The sequence below is a fragment of the Leuciscus leuciscus genome, assembly GCF_965113295.1.
Source record: "Leuciscus leuciscus genome assembly, chromosome: 17".
Lineage (NCBI taxonomy): Eukaryota > Metazoa > Chordata > Actinopteri > Cypriniformes > Leuciscidae > Leuciscus > Leuciscus leuciscus.
In genome coordinates this window covers 1,156,720-1,179,000 of record NC_138741.1, presented here as the reverse complement: position 1 = coordinate 1,179,000, position 22,281 = coordinate 1,156,720, and the positions used below count along the sequence as shown (strand labels likewise).

Sequence of the window (22,281 nt, the reverse complement as noted above, 5' to 3'; positions counted from 1 at the left end):
CTCCTATTATCACTGTAAAGCTGCTTTGAAACAATCTATATTTTAAAAGCGCTGTATAAATGAAGGTGACTTGACTTGACACTCATGATCATGTGATGCAGTGTTCTCTCTTGATGTCAGACACTCATGATCAGGACACACTTTTCTCTCTCATGATGTCAGGCGAGGCGGTGCGAGTGTTTCAGCGTAGCCGCTATTACGACGGGACACTAGCTGCGCTGGTGAAGGCGGGCGTTCGGCTTCTGGTCAGCAACGGCCCGGACCAAACCGCCTCAATTCTGAGTGACCTCACGCATGTGGAGAACAGGAAAGGTCAGGCTATCAACGTACCCTTGGAGGTTAAAGGTCACCGGCAGCAGGCTCTTCAGTTCTGCCTGACGCTGCCGAACGTGAGCTACATCACTGCGCTGAACATGTGTCATCGCTACAGCTCCGTCGGTCACATGATCCACAGGTACGTGGACTGCACACCCGCTCCTGAAGTGAAGTGACTCTGGACTGACTGAAGTGAAGTGACTCTGGACTGACTGAAGTGAAGTGACTCTGGACTGACTGAAGTGAAGTGACTGGACTGACTGAAGTGAAGTGACTGGACTGACTGAAGTGAAGTGACTCTGGACTGACTGAAGTGAAGTGACTCTGGACTGAAGTGAAGTGACTCTGGACTGAAGTGAAGTGACTCTGGACTGACTGAAGTGAAGTGACTCTGGACTGACTGAAGTGAAGTGACTGACTGAAGTGAAGTGACTCTAGACTGACTGAAGTGATGTGACTCTGGACTGACTGAAGTGAAGTGACTCTGGACTGACTCAGGTTTGAAGTGAAGTGACTCTGGACTGACTCAGGTTGGAAGTGAAGTGACTCTGGTTTCTGCTGTGTGTTTCAGCTCAGTGCAGGATCTACAGGCGTGTGCGTGTGTGAGCCGCTCCCGAGCCGAGGGCATCTACCGCTGTCTGCGCTACAGCTACTGCTGCTAATGCTAACTCACTCACTCTCTGCACTTTAACATATAATGAACTATTGATTTATTTTTATGATGTCACACAGACGGGGTAATAATCAGGATTATATCGTGATGTCAGTATGTGTGTGTTTTCTGTTAAGGAAAGTTCTGTATAGATCGGATTATGAATATTGCCATAATGGTAATTCTGTCATGAGGTATTTGTTTACAGGTGCCATTTTGAGAAATAAAAGAGCTCTGTTTTTAATAACTGCTAAGCTGTTTTCTCCTTCAGCATAAGTGTGTGTGTGAGAGAGAGAGAGAGTGTGTGTACGAGTGTGTGTGCGTGCGAGTGTGTGAGTTTGAGTGTGTTACTGAGTGAGTGAGTGTGCGAGCAAGTATGTGAGTTTGAGTGTGAGAGGTTGTGTGTTTCAGTGTGTGTGAGTTTGTGTTACTGAGTGTGAGTGTCTGTGTGTGTGAGTTTGAGTGTGTTACTGAGTGTGTGAGTGAGTTTGAGTGTTACTGAGTGTCTGTCTGTGTGTGAGTTTGAGTGTGTTACTGAGTGTGTGTGCGTGAGTGTGAGAGGTTGTGTGTTTCAGTTTGAGTGTGTTACTGAGTGTGAGAGAGTGAGTTTGAGTGTCTGTGTCTGAGTGTGTATGAGTTTGAGTGTGTTACTGAGTGTGAGTGTCTGTGTGTGTGAGTTTGAGTGTGAGAGAGTGTCTGTGTGTGAGTTTGAGTGTGTTACTGAGTGAGAGTGTGTGTGTAAGTCAGGTTGAGGTCTGGTTTTGAGCCACTAGAGGGCCCTGGAGGTATGATGAAGATCTTCATCATACGAGCGTCAGTAATCAGCTGGTAAAGTGTGTGTTTGTTCTTTTGTGTCTTAAAGCTGGAATAAACGACACGACTTCTGCTTTACAGTCTAGAGATGGGGTTTACACTGGGGTCAGGGAACAGACCAGAGGAGATCTTCTAGAGATGGGGTTTACACTGGGGTCGGGGAACAGATTAGAGGAGATCTTCTAGAGATGGGGTTTACACTGGGGTCGGGGAACAGATTAGGGGAGATCTTCTAGAGATGGGGTTTACACTGGGGTCGGGGAACAGATTAGAGGAGATCTTCTAGAGATGGGGTTTACACTGGGGTCGGGGAACAGACTAGGGGAGATCTTCTAGAGATGGGGTTTACACTGGGGTCAGGGAACAGACTAGAGGAGATCTTCTAGAGATGGGGTTTACACTGGGGTCGGGGAACAGATTAGAGGAGATCTTCTAGAGATGGGGTTTACACTGGGGTCGGGGAACAGATTAGGGGAGATCTTCTAGAGATGGGGTTTACACTGGGGTCGGGGAACAGATTAGAGGAGATCTTCTAGAGATGGGGTTTACACTGGGGTCGGGGAACAGATTAGGGGAGATCTTCTAGAGATGGGGTTTACACTGGGGTCGGGGGAACAGATTAGAGGAAATCTTCTAGAGATGGGGTTTACACTGGGGTCGGGGAATAGACTAGGGGAGATCTTCTAGAGATGGGGTTTACACTGGGGTCGGGGAACAGACTAGGGGAGATCTTCTAGAGATGAGGTTTACACTGGGGTCGGGGAACAGATTAGAGGAGATCTTCTAGAGATGGGGTTTACACTGGGGTCGGGGAACAGATTAGAGGAGATCTTCTAGAGATGGGGTTTACACTGGGGTCGGGGAACAGATCAGAGGAGATCTTCTAGAGATGGGGTTTACACTGGGGTCGGGAAACAGATTAGAGGAGATCTTCTAGAGATGGGGTTTACACTGGGGTCGGGGAACAGATTAGGGGAGATCTAGAGATGGGGTTTACACTGGGGTCGGGGAACAGATTAGAGGAGATCTTCTAGAGATGGGGTTTACACTGGGGTCGGGGAACAGACTAGGGGAGATCTTCTAGAGATGGGGTTTACACTGGGGTCAGGGAACAGACTAGAGGAGATCTTCTAGAGATGGGGTTTACACTGGGGTCGGGGAACAGATTAGAGGAGATCTTCTAGAGATGGGGTTTACACTGGGGTCGGGGAACAGATTAGGGGAGATCTTCTAGAGATGGGGTTTACACTGGGGTCGGGGAACAGATTAGAGGAGATCTACTAGAGATGGGGTTTACACTGGGGTCGGGGAACAGATTAGGGGAGATCTTCTAGAGATGGGGTTTACACTGGGGTCGGGGGAACAGATTAGAGGAAATCTTCTAGAGATGGGGTTTACACTGGGGTCGGGGAATAGACTAGGGGAGATCTTCTAGAGATGGGGTTTACACTGGGGTCGGGGAATAGACTAGGGGAGATCTTCTAGAGATGAGGTTTACACTGGGGTCGGGGAACAGATTAGAGGAGATCTTCTAGAGATGGGGTTTACACTGGGGTCGGGGGAATAGATTAGAGGAAATCTTATAGAGATGGGGTTTACACTGGGGTCGGGGAACAGACTAGGGGAGATCTTCTAGAGATGGGGTTTACACTGGGGTCGGGGAACAGACTAGGGGAGATCTTCTAGAGATGGGGTTTACACTGGGGTCGGGGAACAGATTAGAGGAGATCTTCTAGAGATGGGGTTTACACTGGGGTCGGGGAACAGATCAGAGGAGTTCTTCTAGAGATGGGGTTTACACTGGGGTCGGGGAACAGACTAGAGGAGATCTTCTAGAGATGGGGTTTACACTGGGGTCGGGGAACAGATTAGAGGAGATCTTCTAGAGATGGGGTTTACACTGGGGTCTGGGAACAGACTAGGGGAGATCTTCTAGAGATGGGGTTTGCACTGGGGTCGGGGAACAGATTAGAGGAGATCTTCTAGAGCAGGGGTTTTCAAACTTTTTAATCTCAGGGACCCCCAAATATGATGATTCCTTGCAGGGGGGACCCCTTTGCCTAAGGCACTTATGTATTTCAAGTATAAATCTGTAAACTAAAATTCTGTATAACGTAAAGACATTATAATTCGTATTTCACAGGCATGCAAAATGGTATTGTTTTAAAAACTATTTATTTTATTAGTTGGCAACTCACTATAGCCAAAAATGATTCTCACAATTATTTTATATTTCATTAAAAAAAAATATATATATTTACATTAACTGAACAAGATAGCTTTTCTAAATAAGGCACTGGTAGATGAAAAGTTAAACCTGGACATTTGTAATATTTGTAGTTTCTGTAGTTTTTTTTCCCCTGTCTTGTATTTATGGAAAACTGCAAAATATTTACATTGAACTGGGTACCTTTTCTAATTAAGGCACTGCTAAATTGCTGCCTTATTTTCATTAAGTGAAAAAGGAACCTTCTTTCACAGCATTATAATGTGACAAGTTAAACCCGAAGAACAGCATTTGCATTACAAACACAATCAAACCAGTTTGAATCATTCACTGATTCAAAACTCCTAATGGGACGGATGAGCTTGGTGGCTTCTACATAGTTTGTCATAACGTGGCTTAATTTTAGTGAGAGCCAGACGCATGTCGCTTTCAACCTCCAGACGGGCTCTGTGCTTTGACTGAAGTACTTTCAGTGCTGAAAATCCAGCTTCACACAAATAAGTTGTGGCAAAAGGTAAAAGACATTTTATTGCCTTCTCTGACAACATAGGGTAGTCCTCTCTCACAGACATCCAAAACTCTGATAGAGGAAGAGATGGGAACCTTGTTTTTCTCCCGCCATCATTTGACAAGTCAATCAGTTTCTCCTTGGCTGCCAGATCCAGATAAGTGCCAACCCCTGGTGCAAATGGGTCCCTTACAAAGTCAAGGTGGTTGTTGTTAAAATCAGGGAAATACTGTTTAAAATAGCCCTGAAGATGTGACAGGTGAGACTGAATTATGGGTGTGATGTTGTCTGCAGTGGAGGAGATGCGCTCCTGGTTGTAGAGAGGAAACATTTCTGTTACTCCTTCTTGCAGTTTGCTTTCCCACAGGGATAATTTTTGCATGAATGCACGCACCTTGTCTTGTGCGTTCAGTATGTGAACATTGTGTCCTTGCATGCTCTGATTGAGGACACTGAGATGCTGGAAAAAATCTGCCATGTATGACAACTTCACTATCCAAGTGTCATCTTCAAAACATTTGGCAAGTTCTAGGTTTTCATCAGAGAGAAACTCTCTCAGCTCTTTGCGCAGCGCGTACACGCGACTTAACACGGCGCCACGGGAAAGCCAGCGCACCTCTGAGTGGAGCAGCAAACCCTCGTAATCTGCACCCATTTCTTTGCAGAGTAAACGGAAGAGTCTGTGTTTCAATGGGCGTGATTTTACATAGTTCACAGTCTTTATTACATCCTTCAACACTTGATGCAAGTCATCTTCAATGCGCTTGGCCACAAGAGCCTCATGGTGAAGCATGCAGTGTGTGCCAACGGCGTCGGGGGCTTTCTCTTTTATCAGAGTCACGACGCCGCTGTGCTTACCGGTCATAGCGGCAGCACCGTCGGTACACACTCCAATACACCGAGACCAGTCTATTGAATTGTCCGTCATGAACTGATCCATCATATTAAATATGTCCTGACCTGTGGTTCTGCCTTCAAGGGGTTTACAGAAGAGAAGTTCCTCAATAAATTTGTCCTTACCGAGAAAACGTACATAGACCATTAGCTGTGCTTGATTCGCTATATCAGTACTTTCGTCCAACTGAAGTGAAAAGTATTCACTGGCTTGGAGCTGTTCTAAAAGTTGTGATGAAATATCATCGGCCATCTCACCTATGCGTCTGCTTACTGTGTTGTCTGACAAAGGCACACAATCTACCTTTCGTGCCGCTTCCTCTCCAAATAACTCTTTGACGATGTCTTTGGTAGCTGGTAATAATAATGCTTCGCCAACTGTGTGCGGCTTCTTAGCACGCGCGATGTGGAGTGATGCCAAATATGACGCTTTTAAACACCTCTCAGGGACTGATGCTTGCTGCCGAAAAATACTAGCCTGCCGGGCCAAACACAGCTCCTGATGTTTGAAATAGTCAGTCGATTTTTCTGCCTCATTGGGATGTTTCTGCTGTAGATGGCGCTTGAGCTTGGATGGTTTCATGCATTCGTTGGAGAGAATCTCTTGACAAAGAACACACTGGGGTCTATCGACTCCCTGCTTTGACATGCAGGTAAAACCAAACGCAATGTAAGATTTGTCATATTTTCTGGTTTTTGCCTTAGCATTCGCCAAGTCAGATTTGCATGAACTGCTTGCGGGAGCGGGATTCTTTAAAAATCTATCCATCATCTGTACTTACATTTACATTTACATTTACATTTAGTCATTTAGCAGACGCCTTTCTCCAAAGCGACTTACAGATTAGGACAAAATTCAGCGAGTCATCATAAAGAGGCAAAAGCAACAACAACGCAAGAAGTGCTCAAAGTACGAAGTTCAGGTATTATTCAGAGTAGCATAAGCCTGATAAGTGATGTTACAAAGGGAAAGGAAAACTTTTTTCTTTTTTTTTTTCTTTTTTTTTTTTCTTTTTTTTTCTATAAGGTTAAGTGCTCACGGAAGAGATTGGTTTTCAGCTGTCTTTTGACCGCTGTCTGTACTGCACTTACAGCCGCTAATTGCTCCGTCCATTCAACTGTATGCAAAACGTTAAAGAGCGCAAAGGATTTTGGGATAAACACATTACAATTAAGTATCCACTTATATAAATCATAAAACTATATATAGATTTGGTCATTAATAATTTTAGGATTGGAAAAAAAAATATCTCGTAGCCTAAATAATTTTTTGTTTCTGCCAAGTTTTTCGCGGACCCCCTAGCGCTCTCTTGCGGCCCACCTGGGGTCCGCGGACCCCAGTTTGAAAACCCCTGTTCTAGAGATGGGGTTTACACTGGGGTCGGGGAACAGATCAGAGGAGATCTTCTAGAGATGGGGTTTACACTGGGGTCGGGGAACAGATCAGAGGAGATCTTCTAGAGATGGGATTTACACTGGGGTCGGGGAACAGACTAGAGGAGATCTTCTAGAGATGGGGTTTACACTGGGGTCGGGGAACAGATCAGAGGAGATCTTCTAGAGATGGGGTTTACACTGGGGTTGGGGAACAGATCAGAGGAGATCTTCTAGAGATGGGGTTTACACTGGGGTCGGGTAACAGATCAGAGGAGATCTTCTAGAGATGGGATTTACACTGGGGTCGGGGAACAGACTAGAGGAGATCTTCTAGAGATGGGGTTTACACTGGGGTCGGGGAACAGATTAGGGGAGATCTTCTAGAGATGGGGTTTACACCAATGTTGTTTTCGTCAACGATGACGATAACGAAATTATTTCGTTGACGCACCTTTTTTTTTAATGACGATAACGCGACGATGACTAGCTAAAAATGGCTCTAAGGTGACTAAAACATGACGAGACGTTTTCGAGTTTTCGTTGACGAGACGGAACGAAAATGATTATAAGTCTGACGTTCACAATGCATGTCATTTCTGCCTAATTTGCGTGAAATCTGTCTGTTTTGAGCAAAAAAAAAAAAAAAAGTATCAGCAATGCTGCCGCTTCCTATCCTTGTTTTGGGTACGCCCACCACCCGGCTGCCGCCATGCCGCGCATCAGAATCCACACAACAACAACACACCTGCGGCTGCGGCTAGTCACGAGTCGCCACACATCTTCGATATGAGGCGCCGGACTGGACAAAAGCGAAACGAACTGCGCGAGCGAGCGACAGTGCGCGAGAGAGACCGAAAGTGCGCGCGAGAGACCGAGTGTGTCCGAGCATTAGTTTAGTGGGCTAATTGGTACAAAGTAATATATAATTATTATATAACTTAGATTATAACATAAATTATTATTTAACTAATTATATAATAAAGCCACAATTGCCAAAGTAAGAATGTTTTTATTCCTGGCTTTTTTTGAGAAAAACAGTGATTCCACTGTTTCCACTTTATCTGTGTGTAATGTTGTAGTAGCTCAAAGTTTTTTGCTGTTTAAACTGTAAACCATTCCTTTATTACTGTGATTACTGGTGAAAATAGCCAATGTGCTGAAATTTTAGAAGAGCATCAATTCATGGAAAAAATATAACTTGAAATATGGGGATAAAAGGTTTCTGCCCAATGCGACAATGAAGTACAGCTTGGCAGCACTGCATCTCCATCAATGAGAAAGTCTAATTTATTATGCAAAGGTTTTAAGGTTAACTGTTGTTTTATGAATTGCAACACTTGCTACAACCTGTCAAACCTAAGCCCATTTCCAATACTTTTTAACCTAAATTAATTTGGTAAAGACTACTTTTTTTCTTTTTTTTTACAAAAATGGACTAAAACTCAACTAAAACCTTTTTGTGTTTTCGTCGACTAAAACTTGACTAAAACTATCAAGTTTATAAGTGACTAAAATGTGACTAAAACTAAAAAGCATTTTCGTCCAAAAGACTAAGACTAAAACTAAAAGGGCTGCCAAAAACAACACTGGTTTACACTGGGGTCGGGGAACAGACTAGGGGAGATCTTCTAGAGATGGGGTTTACTCTGGGGTCGGGGAACAGACTAGAGGAGATCTTCTAGAGATGGGGTTTACACTGGGGTCGGGGAACAGACTAGGGGAGATCTTCTAGAGATGGAGTTTACACTGGGGTCGGGGAACAGATCAGAGGAGATCTTCTAGAGATGGGGTTTACTCTGGGGTCGGGGAACAGACTAGAGGAGATCTTCTAGAGATGGAGTTTACACTGGGGTCGGGGAACAGATCAGAGGAGATCTTCTAGAGATGGGGTTTACTCTGGGGTCGGGGAACAGATCAGAGGAGATCTTCTAGAGATGGGGTTTACACTGGGGTCGGGGAACAGACTAGAGGAGATCTTCTAGAGATGGGGTTTACACTGGGGTCGGGGAACAGATTAGGGGAGATCTTCTAGAGATGGGGTTTACACTGGGGTCGGGGAACAGATTAGGGGAGATCTTCTAGAGATGGGGTTTACACTGGGGTCGGGGAACATCAGAGGAGATCTTCTAGAGATGGGGTTTACTCTGGGGTCGGGGAACAGACTAGAGGAGATCTTCTAGAGATGGGGTTTACACTGGGGTCGGGGAACAGATTAGGGGAGATCTTCTAGAGATGGGGTTTACACTGGGGTCGGGGAACAGATCAGAGGAGATCTTCTAGAGATGGGGTTTACTCTGGGGTCGGGGAACAGACTAGAGGAGATCTTCGGGAAATCAGCACAGAAGTCGTGTGGTTTATTCCAGCCTTTTACCGTTTACAAAGTCAATCCTTAACAAAGACCCATAGACAAATCTTCCTGAATGTGTTTCCATATTCATTTATTTAATGTTGAAGTGTGACTGCTGATCCGTGTGTAACACGTGTTCCCTTGAGATTCATGAAGTAAAAACACTGACAGTCATCAATCCATCTCATACTATTTACATTCATAATAATACTGGAGAACAAGAACAAATGATGCTTATGTATCATATATACAGGAATATGTCGATTACAGTCGTGTCTGGAACTAGTCACATGTTTAAGGTGCATGTCAAGATTAAATAACATCTAGAAAATGTTTCTATGTAAACATGTAGGACCATGTGACCGTTTCTTGAACAATCATCCGATCTGCTGGTCTTCATCTAATCAGCTCTTCTGATCTTTGCATTTAAACATTTACTTGTACAATCAATATGTCAAATGTTGTCACTGTGAAGAGAAACATGAGAGTAATACGCAATATCAGGAAACTTGCCAAACTTGTACAATACAGTTAAGAAGTTTGAGGTCGTGTGAATAATCCTTTCTTTTTTTTCTGAAAGAGTCTCTTCTGCTGATCAAGGCTGCGTTTATTTGATCAAAAATACAGTAAAAACAGTGAAATATTATTCTACTGCAAATCATCTGTTCTCTATGTGAATATACAGTAAAGAGTAATTTATTCCTGTGATCAAAGCTGAATTTTCAGCATCATTACTCCAGTCTTCAGTGTCACATGATCCTTCACAAATCATTCTAATATGAGGATTTGATGCTCAAGAAACATTTATGATTATTATCAGTGTTGAAAACAGCTTAATATTTGTGTGGAAACGGATACATTTTAATTTTCAGGATTCTTTGATGAATAGAAAGTTCAAAAGAACAGCATTTATTTGAAATAGAATCTTTTGCAACATTATAAATGTCTTTACTGTCACTTTTGATACATTTAATGCATCAGTGATAAATAAAAGTATTCTTTTAAATTATGTCATTTACATTTCAATAATTAAATCAGTTAAATATTTTTAAAAAAGATGTACCCCAAGCTTCTGAATGGTAGTGCACCAACAGTAGGGCAGAGGCATTCAAATTCAACTTTGTACCTCTCAAAAATTCAGTGTTTTCATCAAAACGACTTTCACTTTTTGAGAATTCAGATAAAAATGAGAGGCATTAAAATTCAACTTTGTACCTTATTTACTTGTAATACTAGTCTAAGCAGTGTAAATGTTTTAAGTTCAGAAGCTCCGCTGATCCATCCGTACGTCAGAAGATCCTTCATCAGCGTCAGTAGAGCATGGCACTCGCTACGCCAAAGTCACAGGTTCGATTCCCAGGGAAAGAAGGAACTGATCAAATCTTAAGGCCCGTTCACACCAGGATCGATAACTTACGAGCGTCCACACCAATGCATGAGAACGTTCTGTTTATAAGTGCGCTGTCGCTTTAAGTGGTCAAGCAACCCTCTGGTGCTCTTCATGTGGCGATCAAAAATGACCGATTTTTTATTTTATTTCAATGAAAGGAATGTACTATATTTTAGTTTGATAATGTTTTTCATTTAATATTTTGGATTTTTCAGGGGGTTTTATGGTACAAAATTATATTTACGCTGTATTTATAATCCATTTAATCACTTTTTGAGCATAGACCTGAAAATTTAATTTCCAACTTAAACTGTGGTCCTGATCAATCATTGTTCCTTTGTGTCATTATCGTTATAGTTGTGCTGTGAACGATTTTAAAAACTATTATCTTTATCATAACAGTTATCGTCTTTGGTGTACCTCTGGGAATCCTCGAACCCAATGGAGACTCAGTCATCCCGTTATTTCAGTGCTCCATCAAACATAGAGAAACGTAAAGATAAGCGAGGTCATTCTCCAGCCTGATTGGCCCTTGTGTTCGCTAACCTGTCCTCTATTGGACAGAAAGTCGTTCAGTCACAGGCTGCAGGTCCGGCCTCATGGGCTCGCAGTCCTTCACTTCGTCCTCGCGCATGTACATGAGGAAGAGTGTGACGGTGGCGAAGGTGGTGGCATTCACCGGGAACGCTCTCAGGAGGGTGGAGGTCAGGCCGCGAGTGAATGCCCTCCACCCCTCCCTCCGCCAGCTCTGGCGCACGCAATCCATGATCCCGTCGTACCTGTTGGCTCCGCCCACTCCGTCAGCCTGGAGGCGGGACTTAATGACGTCCACCGGATAGGTGGAGAGCCAGGACGCGATTCCCGACATGCCTCCCGCCAGGAGCAGCTTGGGAATGATGTATCCGTCGTCGGGTTCGCAGCGTAGTGATCGCGTCAGAGTGTCGTACGTCAGGAAGTAGATGCCGAAGCCTGGCGTCTCGCGGATCACGGTCGTCACCATTCCTCGGTTGATTCCTCGGATTCCCTCCTTCCGGTAGATCCGGATCAGGCAGTCCAGAGAGTTCTTGTAGAGCCTACGGGTCGTGTTCTTCTGGCCCGTTCCTTGCGTCTGCATGCGGGTCTTGGCGAGCTCCATCGGGCAGCAGATGATGCACTGGATTAGCCCGGCCGCCGCGCCCGCTAGGAACTGGTGCCGCGGCGTATCCGCGCCCAACATGCGCATGGCATTCCCCTGGACGCCAAACACGATAGCGTTGATGAAGGTCAGGCCCATCATCGGGGAGCCGATGCCTTTATAGAGACCCAACATCTGGAGAAACAGAAAGGGTTAATGAAGAGCGAAGGGTTAATGTGGAGTGAAGGGTTAATCCCAGCAAGCAATATCCGTCATTTCTCCGTCTCGGTTAACTATAGACCCGGTATTGTCCGGCTATGAGTAACACACTTCTAGCCAAAATAACCTTGAGTTTGGTTACATGTCGTTTTTGTCAAAATATCTTTTTATGATATTTATGATATTCCATCATCTAGGCAAAGTAAACAGTGATTACAAGGTGTTTGGTTTCATTTAATTTGGTGTTTCATTTAATTTAATCTAACTGATGACTAGTCTATTCTTGGGCTGTGGTTTAGACATCTATAAAATTTTCACTGACAGCCCAAGCTTGGCCTTGTTTGAGCCTAGACATCTGGGCTGTGTTTGGACGGATATTAAACGTTCTTTTTAAACACAGAATTGCTTGCTGGGATGTCTTCAGAACCTGAAACCCTTCGTCTCTCAGGTAAATATAGATGTTCCCTGAGCCAAATTTAGCTCTGCGTCTCGTTCCTGACGGCTCGAGTGACTCCTGGAGCTCAGGTTATTAGAGTTAGCTACAACTACAAACATTTATCATTCTGAATATCACTGGTAGGCCTAAATGTTCTGCAGTTCAAGGGAAATAAACCCTTGTGAGAGACCAGACTCAGTTCTCCTCTGGCCATTGAGCGAACAGTGTATGATTATAGTTATAGTAGTAATAAATCCCACTCACTGTTTCTTGTCGAATGATGGACTGGAAGCAGTGAAGCGTCCCGCGATACAAGGGCTTTTCCACACTCTGAACCTGCAGTCGCACCTGAAACATGCAGCGTTTCTCATCACACTGGAACTAATGCGAGGAATGCTTGACAAACAGCAGAAATCACAGAAGAAGTGAATGAAACTAGATCTGGGTGATGTTTGTCCTGGCTGTGTGTGGATTTACATTCAATGACAGTCCAGTCCAATGACACAGAGGAATTGACCTGGTCTTTACTTCCGAGGTTAACCCCCGAGCGGCCGGTGTAACAGCCTCGCTCTCATCTACAACAAAGCAATACTTCTGCTGTAAAAGACCCTTTGGCTGTGAGGTTTCGATCAGGTTATAAAGGCATCAGGGCGAGACGAGAGAAGAGGCTTAACCGAGTCGTTCACTTCAGAATTAAAATCTCCTGATAATTTACTCTCAACCTCGTCATCCAAGATGTTAATGTGTTTCTATCTTCAGTTGAAAAGAAATTAAGGTTTTTGAGGAAAACTTTGCAGGGTTTTTAAATCTTGGATGTTGAAAGGTCAAGCGTGACGTAGGCGTAAGAACAGATCCAGTGTTTACAAAGCGAACGTGCAAAGACTGAGTCAAACGCCATTTACTAAATAAATAAATAAAAGGTAAAACAATGGTGTCAGATGATTTTGAAGTTGGAGGAAAATGAGAATGAGGAACACGCGTGACCTTTCAACCTGATTACGTAATGTGTGTCGCATCACAGCGAGTGCAAGACCAGCATTAGTGGTTAAAAGTATTTAAATGTTTGTTGTTCTAAAATGTCGGCTGATTTGTCTAGATAAGACTCTTATTCCTCGGCTGGATCGTGTCGAGACTTTGAAGCTGCACTGAAACTCACATCTGGATTCTGGACCTTCGACCCGTTGGACCCCATTGAAGACACTATATGGAGGAACATCCTGGAGTGTTTTCCTCAAAAACCTTCATTTCTTTTCCACTGAAGACAGAAACACATGAACATCTTGGATGATGAGGAGGAGAGTAAATCATCAGGGGATTTTAATTCTGAAGTGAACGACTCCTTTAAAACACGAGCTCATGTGAGACTCGATCTTGCCCTTTGCCTTTAAGAACAGCAACACTTTCAGTGTTAGTTTTCATTCACAGAAACACACATGCAACGCTAATGACAAAAACAACCTGATTTACTTAATGCAATACACACCTCTGAGCGTGTGTGTGTGTGTTTAATATCCGGTGAGAGTTTGTCATTATTCACTTAGTACAGTAAAGACATGCTTCGTGATGCACTATATCAGATACACATTTATCAGATGCTTTTATCCAAAGAAACTCGCATTTGCATTCAAGGTTCCAGCCGACAGGGAACATTCTCTCGGCGTTATGAACAAAAGTTCTTCCAGTAACATTAAAAGGACGTTTGTTCAAAGTTATCTCGTCTTTAATAATTTTCTAAAATGCTTTAGTTGGACATTTTTTAAATGTAACAATACTTTGATTCAGAACGTTCAGAGAACATTCAAAAGTAACATTCCAGAATGTTTGAAGAATGATACAATGTAACTTCCCTCAACGTTCACATAACCAAGAATTTTTTTTTTTAAATGGACGTTTTGGACATTAAGAAATAATTGAATGTCAGCAAAACGTTCTTAGAACATATTTTTGTTGAGACTGGGACTCTCAAATCTCAAGCTAAAACATTAAAATATTAATATAATTTGTAGTTGTAATTAGATTTTAATTGATTATACACTCTGAAAAATAAAGGTTGGTTCCCTTTCAATGATCAGTTCTTTTTTCTGAGTGTGAAGAAGATTTTAATAATCGAAAGAATCTGTTCCCACTATAACGAATCCTGTGCTGTGGAAAGATTTCATGGCTGTTTAAGGTTCTTCATGGAACTGTTGATGCCAGTAAAGAACCTTGAATTTTAAGAGTGATTTACACATTTAAAGCGTGAATGCAGAAGCACAAGTGTTCAGTTTGTAGATGCGTGTTGAGGCAAAAACAAGTAACTAACAAAACAGCATCAGGCATAAGAGACATCAGGATCAAATTGTTCTTAAAAGATATTTATTTCTTGCAAGAAATGTTCCCAGTCTGCCCACAGACCAGCTGCAGACAGAGTGAGACCCAGAGCAGAGGTGGGCCCGCATTTTTATAGTGTTATCTCTTTCAAAAGCTATCTCTTACAGCCCCCACTAAACAAAAGACACAGAGGAACCCCTGTGGCTCCCCTTACCCCCTAATCTTCTCACCCCTGAGTCACACACACACACCCTGCAGCTGTATTAACATCATAAAATAAACTCAAAATACAGACAAATGAATGTATGGCATTCATTTGTTAAATCATTGAAAATAAAGACAAAAGGAAAGATTAATTTTTTCCTACAACAATTCCTCCTCTTTATCATTCTCTGATAAACTATATAAAAATTCAGCCTTGTTTTCTAATTTTAATTAAACCCATTACGCTATTAAATCTTCAGAATAGAATTAATTCAAGTCTTTACATAACTAAGAATTAATTCAAGTTTCTTACATCACAGTCATGCCCTTCATGTCTTATTCTCGTATACCTGATCACTCTACTTGAACTTTGAAAAAGTAAAAAGCTTGTATCAAATAAATAAGCATTTTGTCTGAAACCGGGCTAAAAATGAACAAACATTGTTATCGCATTTTCCTGGTTGAGAACCAGACCCTCAGTCATCCCAGACATAGCTCAAAGCATATAGTAAGAAAAACGTAAATGATTATAATTGCAACTTCCGTCACTCGTACCATCTGCATATTTTGTTCATCCCTAGGATAGACTGTACCCATTAATAACAAAATTATCAGAATAACACATACAATCATAACACTATGTATTTGTATATGTAGCTTTTTCAATTAATCACAATATTTTGTCAGGAAATGGTTTTACTTCTAAAGCTGTATTTAATTAAAATCTATTTAATAAAATCTAACCCGACTTTTCCATTACATACCGTTTTTTTTTTTTTCTTATCACCATACTTCACATTAATTAATAAATCTTCTACCTGAAAACACATTTTTTCTTTGCACAAGTCAAATGATTAGATTTATATCAATACTAAGCCCTAATTTGATTCAATCAAATAAAAATCACAAAACTTTTCTTCAACCATTAATTGGTCAACATTTTCTCCAGATATGTTGATCATCTCGTTGCCTCATGGACGTTCCATCTTCACCAATATGACACTTTGCATGCCGTAGAGAGGATTTTTCCAACGTTGGCGGGGTAGATAGTTTCTAGCACATATCATTGATCCCCCACTTTATTCTTTGCGTTGGTGTTTTGGGTTGCTGACGTTGGTTGGTGTGGTTAAGGTCAGATGCTTCGACCCAGGTCTAACACTCTTCAATCATTTTCAAATCCTTACAAGATTTTCCCTTAGATCACGATCGCACCCCCACTGGAATGGGTCATTTACTGTCTGCTGTCACCTGCGAAAGCAGACCTTAAGTGATTTTGTTAGTGACCGCTTGTCTTGCCGTCCCTTTGGTGTGACCTGTGAAATTTTCAACCTGAAACATATCACCGGATAATTTCTTGCTCATTGAATAGCACTCAGGGTTCTTGTTCCCCTAAAAAAAACATTCAACCCATGTTGCTCATGTTAACAAAACAATACAGAATCAGTTCTGTTTGGTTCAATCCGTTCTGACATCCTGCAAAATGAAAAAATGTTAAGTTATGCGCTGCGCAAGGTATGGCACCTTTCTGCCACTTTGCTCATGCCATGCGCAAAGTCTGCATCTTCTGTAAAGAAAAACAAATGTTGAGGTTATTGTCACATAGTTGTTTTTTTTTTGTCTGCTGTGCTGCCACATCTGCTCCGGCGTTTCCTGTCGAAACAATTCTTGTTATTAGCACACTTAAAATACAAACAATGCACACAATTAAACCCAATGTCCTCCCAACATTTATCTTCCCACCTGTGCGATGGCTTTCAGCAAATGTGAACCCCTTAGTAAACCAGATCTGGCTGGTTAAGACAAATAAAGTTCTTCTAACCTCTCCTGGACTTTCCTGAATGCAAATGGTCCTTCTGATCCCCTGAAGAGTTGAAAGGCTCTTATCTGACCACCAGTGGGTTCCCCCTGGACTTTTACTGTCCTTACATACCGATGAGGTCAAAGCTAGATAACCTCTCAGCCTGCTGTGAAGACAGTGGGTTTAGCCCCCCCTGTGAGGCCGAAATGTCTTTGTTTGTGGCCTGAATACAAATTATCCATACTAAAAAGTTCAAAGACTCATCTGACCACTTGTTTTACTGTGCGTTCTCTTGTTCCCGCCACGAGCATATTCATCCTCCTCTTTATGCACGACACTCATCTCGTGCATAAATTTAACGTAATAAAATTCTCTTACTTTTATCAGACGTCCATAGTGACTTCCATTTCAAGGTACACATTTACATTCTTATCAGTTCTTGCTTTCCCTCGGAAATTGAACCCATGACCTTGGCGTTACAGGTGTCACACTCTAATGTTTTTTATTTATGGCCTCTTTACCAGTTTCAAGGCATGTCTGTTCATTATTCATTTGATTTTAGAAAAGTCAGCTGGATTGTTTTTGGTTCATTATCTGACTGATAACAGAAAGACAGACAGAGTATCAAGCAGTCTCTCAGCAGTCCACTCAAACAGTCTCTTTCTCTCTCACTATAAGCAAATCATCTTTTCAACAGCCTCCTAGGACTGTAACTAAAATAATCATAGTCATAGTCAATCCTTAATAGTTCACAAATGTCAAAATACAAATATTTGACTCAAATTAGAACCATTACAATAATCTAAAATACATTATGCTATGATCTTTTCTAAGGTTATCTTTAGTTTAAATACTCAATTCACCTAACCTTCGTTTTTTTTTCAGAAATTTCTCTTGACTCATCACAAGCTGTTCTCATCTTTAGCCACCACCATGTCTAACGACCTTCAGAAGTTCAAAAATTTTCTTTGCCCATAAGGCAACCAACATCATGTTCCTTATATAAATTAATACGTCTTGTTACGGTCTCCACAACAAATAATGACAATCACCTCACGGTCTCAGTTGGCTCTTGAAAGCCTATTTCCATTAGCTCTTAAGCAATAATTTTCTTTTCTTCAGGGTGTTGTCTCCCTGGCATAGATGCAGACACGTCACAATGGAGGACAAGCCATACAATCAACGCGGTTTCTTGTGAGTGGTATAGGGGCTCACATTTTCTGGGGCAGACTGAACTTCTTACAGCTCATCTCGCCTCTCAATGATCTGCTGAAGCTGATCGCCACTCAGTCAATCAGCGCCACTCTCATATCCATCTCACATAAAAAACACCTCCATCAGGAAATGCCCAGTGTTTTTGCGTGATCCTTCTGTCTTAGGTTGTCCTTTTGGCCTTAAGATCTTACCCGTCTTTGAAGTAATCACTCGTACACACTGGTAACCGCTTTTCCCCATTACAGAATCTGTGACCGTTTTCTTCAACATAATCTGTTGGTTTCTGGAGCTTAGGAAAAGGCGCATTCAAGAGTCATCAGAGCCATTCGGACTGCCTACTAGTGTTAAACATAGGGAGACGGATTAATAACAGCAGTATTTAATCACTTAAATTCATTAATCATTTTAAAGGCAGCAACCTAGCTGCTTAGATTATCCTCAGTGAATTTAGATCACAATCGTACATTCAGTGTACTGTTACTTCTGTAGCCGGAGCCATCAGCCCTGTTTTATGGTGGGGGCTAAAATGAGACAGTCACTGGTCCTAAAATAAACAAGTTCAAAACAGTATTATTTTAAAGACTTCTTTAAAGTCTTTCAGTTTTACTTTTAAAACGTTTTAAGTACAAATTGCCCTTTTGATTGGCAATGATTTCCTTTAACATCTCTGTGTCTATGATTTTCAACTGAAACACTGTGCTTTACACAGGCTCAGACAACAACTTTCAGCTGACATTGAATGAGAGAGAAACTCTTGAGGCACTCAGGACTGATACACTGCATTCTCATAAACTTTTAACTTCAGACTTTATCTACCATCTTAAGGCATCTTTTCCATAAATTACATGTATTGTAATTTAGACATTACAAATTTCCACTCAGAATGAGTCTCTGTTGCACTGAAACTGTGGCAGTTTCAGTCACAGCACATACCAAATCCAGATAAGCAAACCTGTTTTGGCCAATTCACAATCTTATCTTTTGAACCCAAAACATCGGCTGTTGGCTCTTTTCATAGTCAACAACAAGCTTTTGTTTAATCAAATGCCTTTTTTATACATTTTACATTTTGCAACTGTTAATCCTGTAACACTGCTTCTGCTTATTTTTTCTTAAAGAAATAATAATTATTCTAGTTCTTAATAACGTTTCAAATTTCATTTCAATTTTAGTTGTCAGATTTTCAATTACCATAATTTAATACCCGACTTCAATGTTTTCTCTAGGAGTTGATCAATCTGCTTCTATGGTTCATACTATCTTTTTAGACTGCTCTCTCTGCTTGTCATACATTTTATGATTATCACTATAAATCATTCGTTAGATTTGTCTCTCTATATCATCTAAAACCTTATCAAAGCGTTTCATTCAAAACACAATCATCCTTTTAGTGACCGGTACTTTTAAAATATTTTGCAACTCATTTAGCTCATCTGTAATTTTACGTCAACCGGTACTTTTTATAGTTCTTTTCCTTTCAAAAGGAATTCCTTACACTTAGTATCTTTCAATCTTCTTGACAACTTTCAAAAGTTTATCTATCAAATTTCTTTTCTCCCTCATTTACTTTTACAGTCATACAGTGGGCATTTTACAGTCACTGAATGACCTTCGCTGACCGCAATAAAACACTCTTTGTTATTCTACCTACAGTCTTATCCCTGTGGTCTTTCTAACATCTCCACCCTACTTTACACCCCTGAAGCAGAGTGTTCTTATTCATGAAATGCAAACAGAGCCCCTGTTAAGTTCTCTGCATTTTCCCCCACTGTCCGCTGCAAATTCAATTACAATAGCCGAATCACAATCTTCATCATATTAACACTGATCTACTTTCTAACCCATATTAACACAGACTTTTCTTTAAATTTGTGTTAGTTTGGCACTTTCTTTGTTTGGAGCCAGTCAAAGTTGATCTTTCCAATCAGAATCAAACTTTTACAAAAACATAATCTGCAAATCTCTTTGAACTGAGAGCTTCAGAGCAGAGCTGCTTACAGCATTTGCTCTCTTTTGTATCAGGACTATTCAGTTACTCTTCATACAGTATAAAGAAATTTAGCATGTCATTAATTTCATTAACACTGGTTTGATAGCTTATTCAAATGGTTAGTATGCAGATTCAACTTAATATTATCATTATTCAGTCCCACTTATCTCTACTGTTTCACAGAAATCACAAGATTCCTCAAATCTTGTTCTCAGTCTCTAAATTACACAGACAGCTATCCTAACCGCTTGCACCTTCAACTCTTGTTATAAAAATATGGCAATCTATTCTTCAATACTCTTGTTTTCATAACATTAATACAATAAAGCACATTCACATCATTATTATTGGCAGAACATTAATTTTCATAAGCGACATGGAAAATCAAAATATTCTAAGCAGGTTTCACAAAGTTTCTGATTAACTTTTAGTCATACGTGTCTAGGGAAATTATCTCCAACCCATAATTTCCTTTATAAAACAGACAATGTCCTTGTCTTTCAATGACTTAATTTCAACAAAATATCTGACTTTGTACATTATTGATTTCCCAAATCTTCGGACATAGCTGTCTTTACATCTATCTAATTGTGTTATCATCACCAACACTGATTACAAATCACGTACATATTAACATCCAGAAGCTGGGTTGAACAAGCAAGCGCTGTTGCTGTACTCCCAGCATAGCTGGACCCTTTAGGTTCAAAAAGACAATGGTTGTCAAAATAAACATCATTTCAATAATTATTTTATCTCTAAAATATAGAATTTTTCCCGTTCTGCTTAATGAAACATTCCTTATCTTTATATCATGTTAATCCCTGTTAATCATACTCAATGCCTTATTTTTATCTAAAACTTACTTTTCATACCATTTACTTAATCAGGCGTTCATAAATATGAATTTTATCTTCCCCTACATGCCAGTTCCTTCCGTATCTGTTCAATCCAACAATTCACTGTTTGTATTTTCCATCAGAAAAAACATTCTCTCTTCCCTACATGTCAGTTCCTTCTCCTATCGACTCTCTTCTCTTTTATCTGCTTCTTTTCCATCCAACAATTCACTGTTTGTTCACATTTTTACACTCATGAACAAACTACAACAACTCTTTGACTAGTAACGGATAAATTGGCACTTCAGAAAAACCCTGTACTTTTGCACAATCTCATACGCTCATCATTTACAACACTGCTCAAATCATCAGTCATAGCTTTGCTCAAAGTTTCATCAGACACACAAAAAGATTTGCAAGCAGTTTCTTCATTGCAGATAGCAGAAAGAAAATCAGTGTATGTGTTTGTGTGTGCGTCGTGTGTGCGTTTGTTAGTACAAATATTTTCACTTCCCCTTTGCTTAACAATCATCCGTTTCCCAATTTCTTGCATGCATTTCTGGCTGTAATTTTTCCATTTTACAGAAAACCTGGTGTAGCCTATACAATTTTGTTCAAGCTTGCTTTGAGATGACCCCATATTGGCTGAATCTCCCTTCTGGATTTCACAACTTCGACACGTGTCTTACAATATCTGTCAAACGTCTTCGACAGATCCGATCTTTTTTCGTCACCCAAAATCGGTCGGGTTTCTGTAATTACGTTCCACTCAAAATCTTCCCATAGGCCTAAGCACTTTCTAGCGCTCTATTAATTCTGATTTGATGTGGCTCTTCCGTCCACTTGTAAAAAAAAATGTTCTCAGGTTACAGAGATTTTGAGTAAAACTAACTAATCAGCAATTGTGATTATCTGAATCACCTGTGATTATCTGAATCACCTGTGGCACTCCCGTCCACCTGTGGCACTCCCGTCCACCAACGAGCTAAGTGTGGAAAAAACCGATCCGAAGCTACTTCAATTTCTTCCCCAAACAATTGTGATTATCTGAATCACCTCTCGCTCGTACCAAAGCAAAACTCAGCCAAAATGGTTCACGTTCACTCACAGATTACACCACACAAAATAAAATAATTTTAACTGTCTCTTACCCGAGATGCTTTTACTGCCTCCGAGTTCTTTCTGAATCCAGTGGGTTCCTCCTGGCCCTGATAGCAGTTTTGGCTCTTCTCTCTCAATTCGGCGAGGTAAGACTAAAGCCTTTTGTGCTTTAGGGTGATCAGTCCGTCAATCCGCTTTCTCAGGGCCAGAAGAAACCTCATGGATCCCACGTTTCTGACACCAACTTGTTGAGGCAAAAACAAGTAACTAACAAAACAGCATCAGGCATAAGAGACATCAGGATCAAATTGTTCTTAAAAGATATTTATTTCTTGCAAGAAATGTTCCCAGTCTGCCCACAGACCAGCTGCAGACAGAGTGAGACCCAGAGCAGAGGTGGGCCCGCATTTTTATAGTGTTATCTCTTTCAAAAGCTATCTCTTACAGCCCCCACTAAACAAAAGACACAGAGGAACCCCTGTGGCTCCCCTTACCCCCTAATCTTCTCACCCCTGAGTCACACACACACACCCTG

At 41.3% G+C, this 22,281-nt stretch overlaps 2 protein-coding genes across 8 annotated transcripts in view; one reads left to right on the top strand and one right to left on the bottom strand.

Moving 5' to 3' along the window:
- fancm (FA complementation group M) overlaps nucleotides 1-1,214 on the top strand; it is a 69,879-nt gene extending 68,665 nt beyond the window's left edge. For 4 of the 6 annotated variants that reach the window (XM_082142425.1, XM_082142424.1, XM_082142423.1 and 1 more), the window contains 2 exons: nucleotides 163-454; nucleotides 887-1,214. In XM_082142425.1, coding sequence (XP_081998551.1) covers nucleotides 163-454; nucleotides 887-977 — 383 coding nt within the window. In that variant the 3' untranslated portion in view covers nucleotides 978-1,214. Of the gene's footprint in view, nucleotides 1-162; nucleotides 455-886 lie in introns of those variants that run through there. The other 2 variants (XM_082142422.1, XM_082142427.1) reach the window with 2 other exon arrangements.
- A 7,993-nt stretch (nucleotides 1,215-9,207) lies between these two features.
- The window catches only part of slc25a29l (solute carrier family 25 member 29-like), a 30,450-nt gene continuing 17,376 nt past the window's right edge, over nucleotides 9,208-22,281 (bottom strand). The window contains exons 3-5 of one of the 2 annotated variants that reach the window (XM_082143922.1): nucleotides 12,770-12,867; nucleotides 12,557-12,640; nucleotides 9,208-11,832 (exon numbers count right to left, since the gene is read on the bottom strand). In XM_082143922.1, the coding sequence (XP_082000048.1) occupies nucleotides 11,077-11,832 (756 nt within the window). In that variant the 5' untranslated portion in view covers nucleotides 12,557-12,640; nucleotides 12,770-12,867 and the 3' untranslated portion in view covers nucleotides 9,208-11,076. The remainder of the gene's footprint in view (nucleotides 11,833-12,556; nucleotides 12,641-12,769; nucleotides 12,868-22,281) is intronic. The other variant, XM_082143921.1, reaches the window with a different exon arrangement.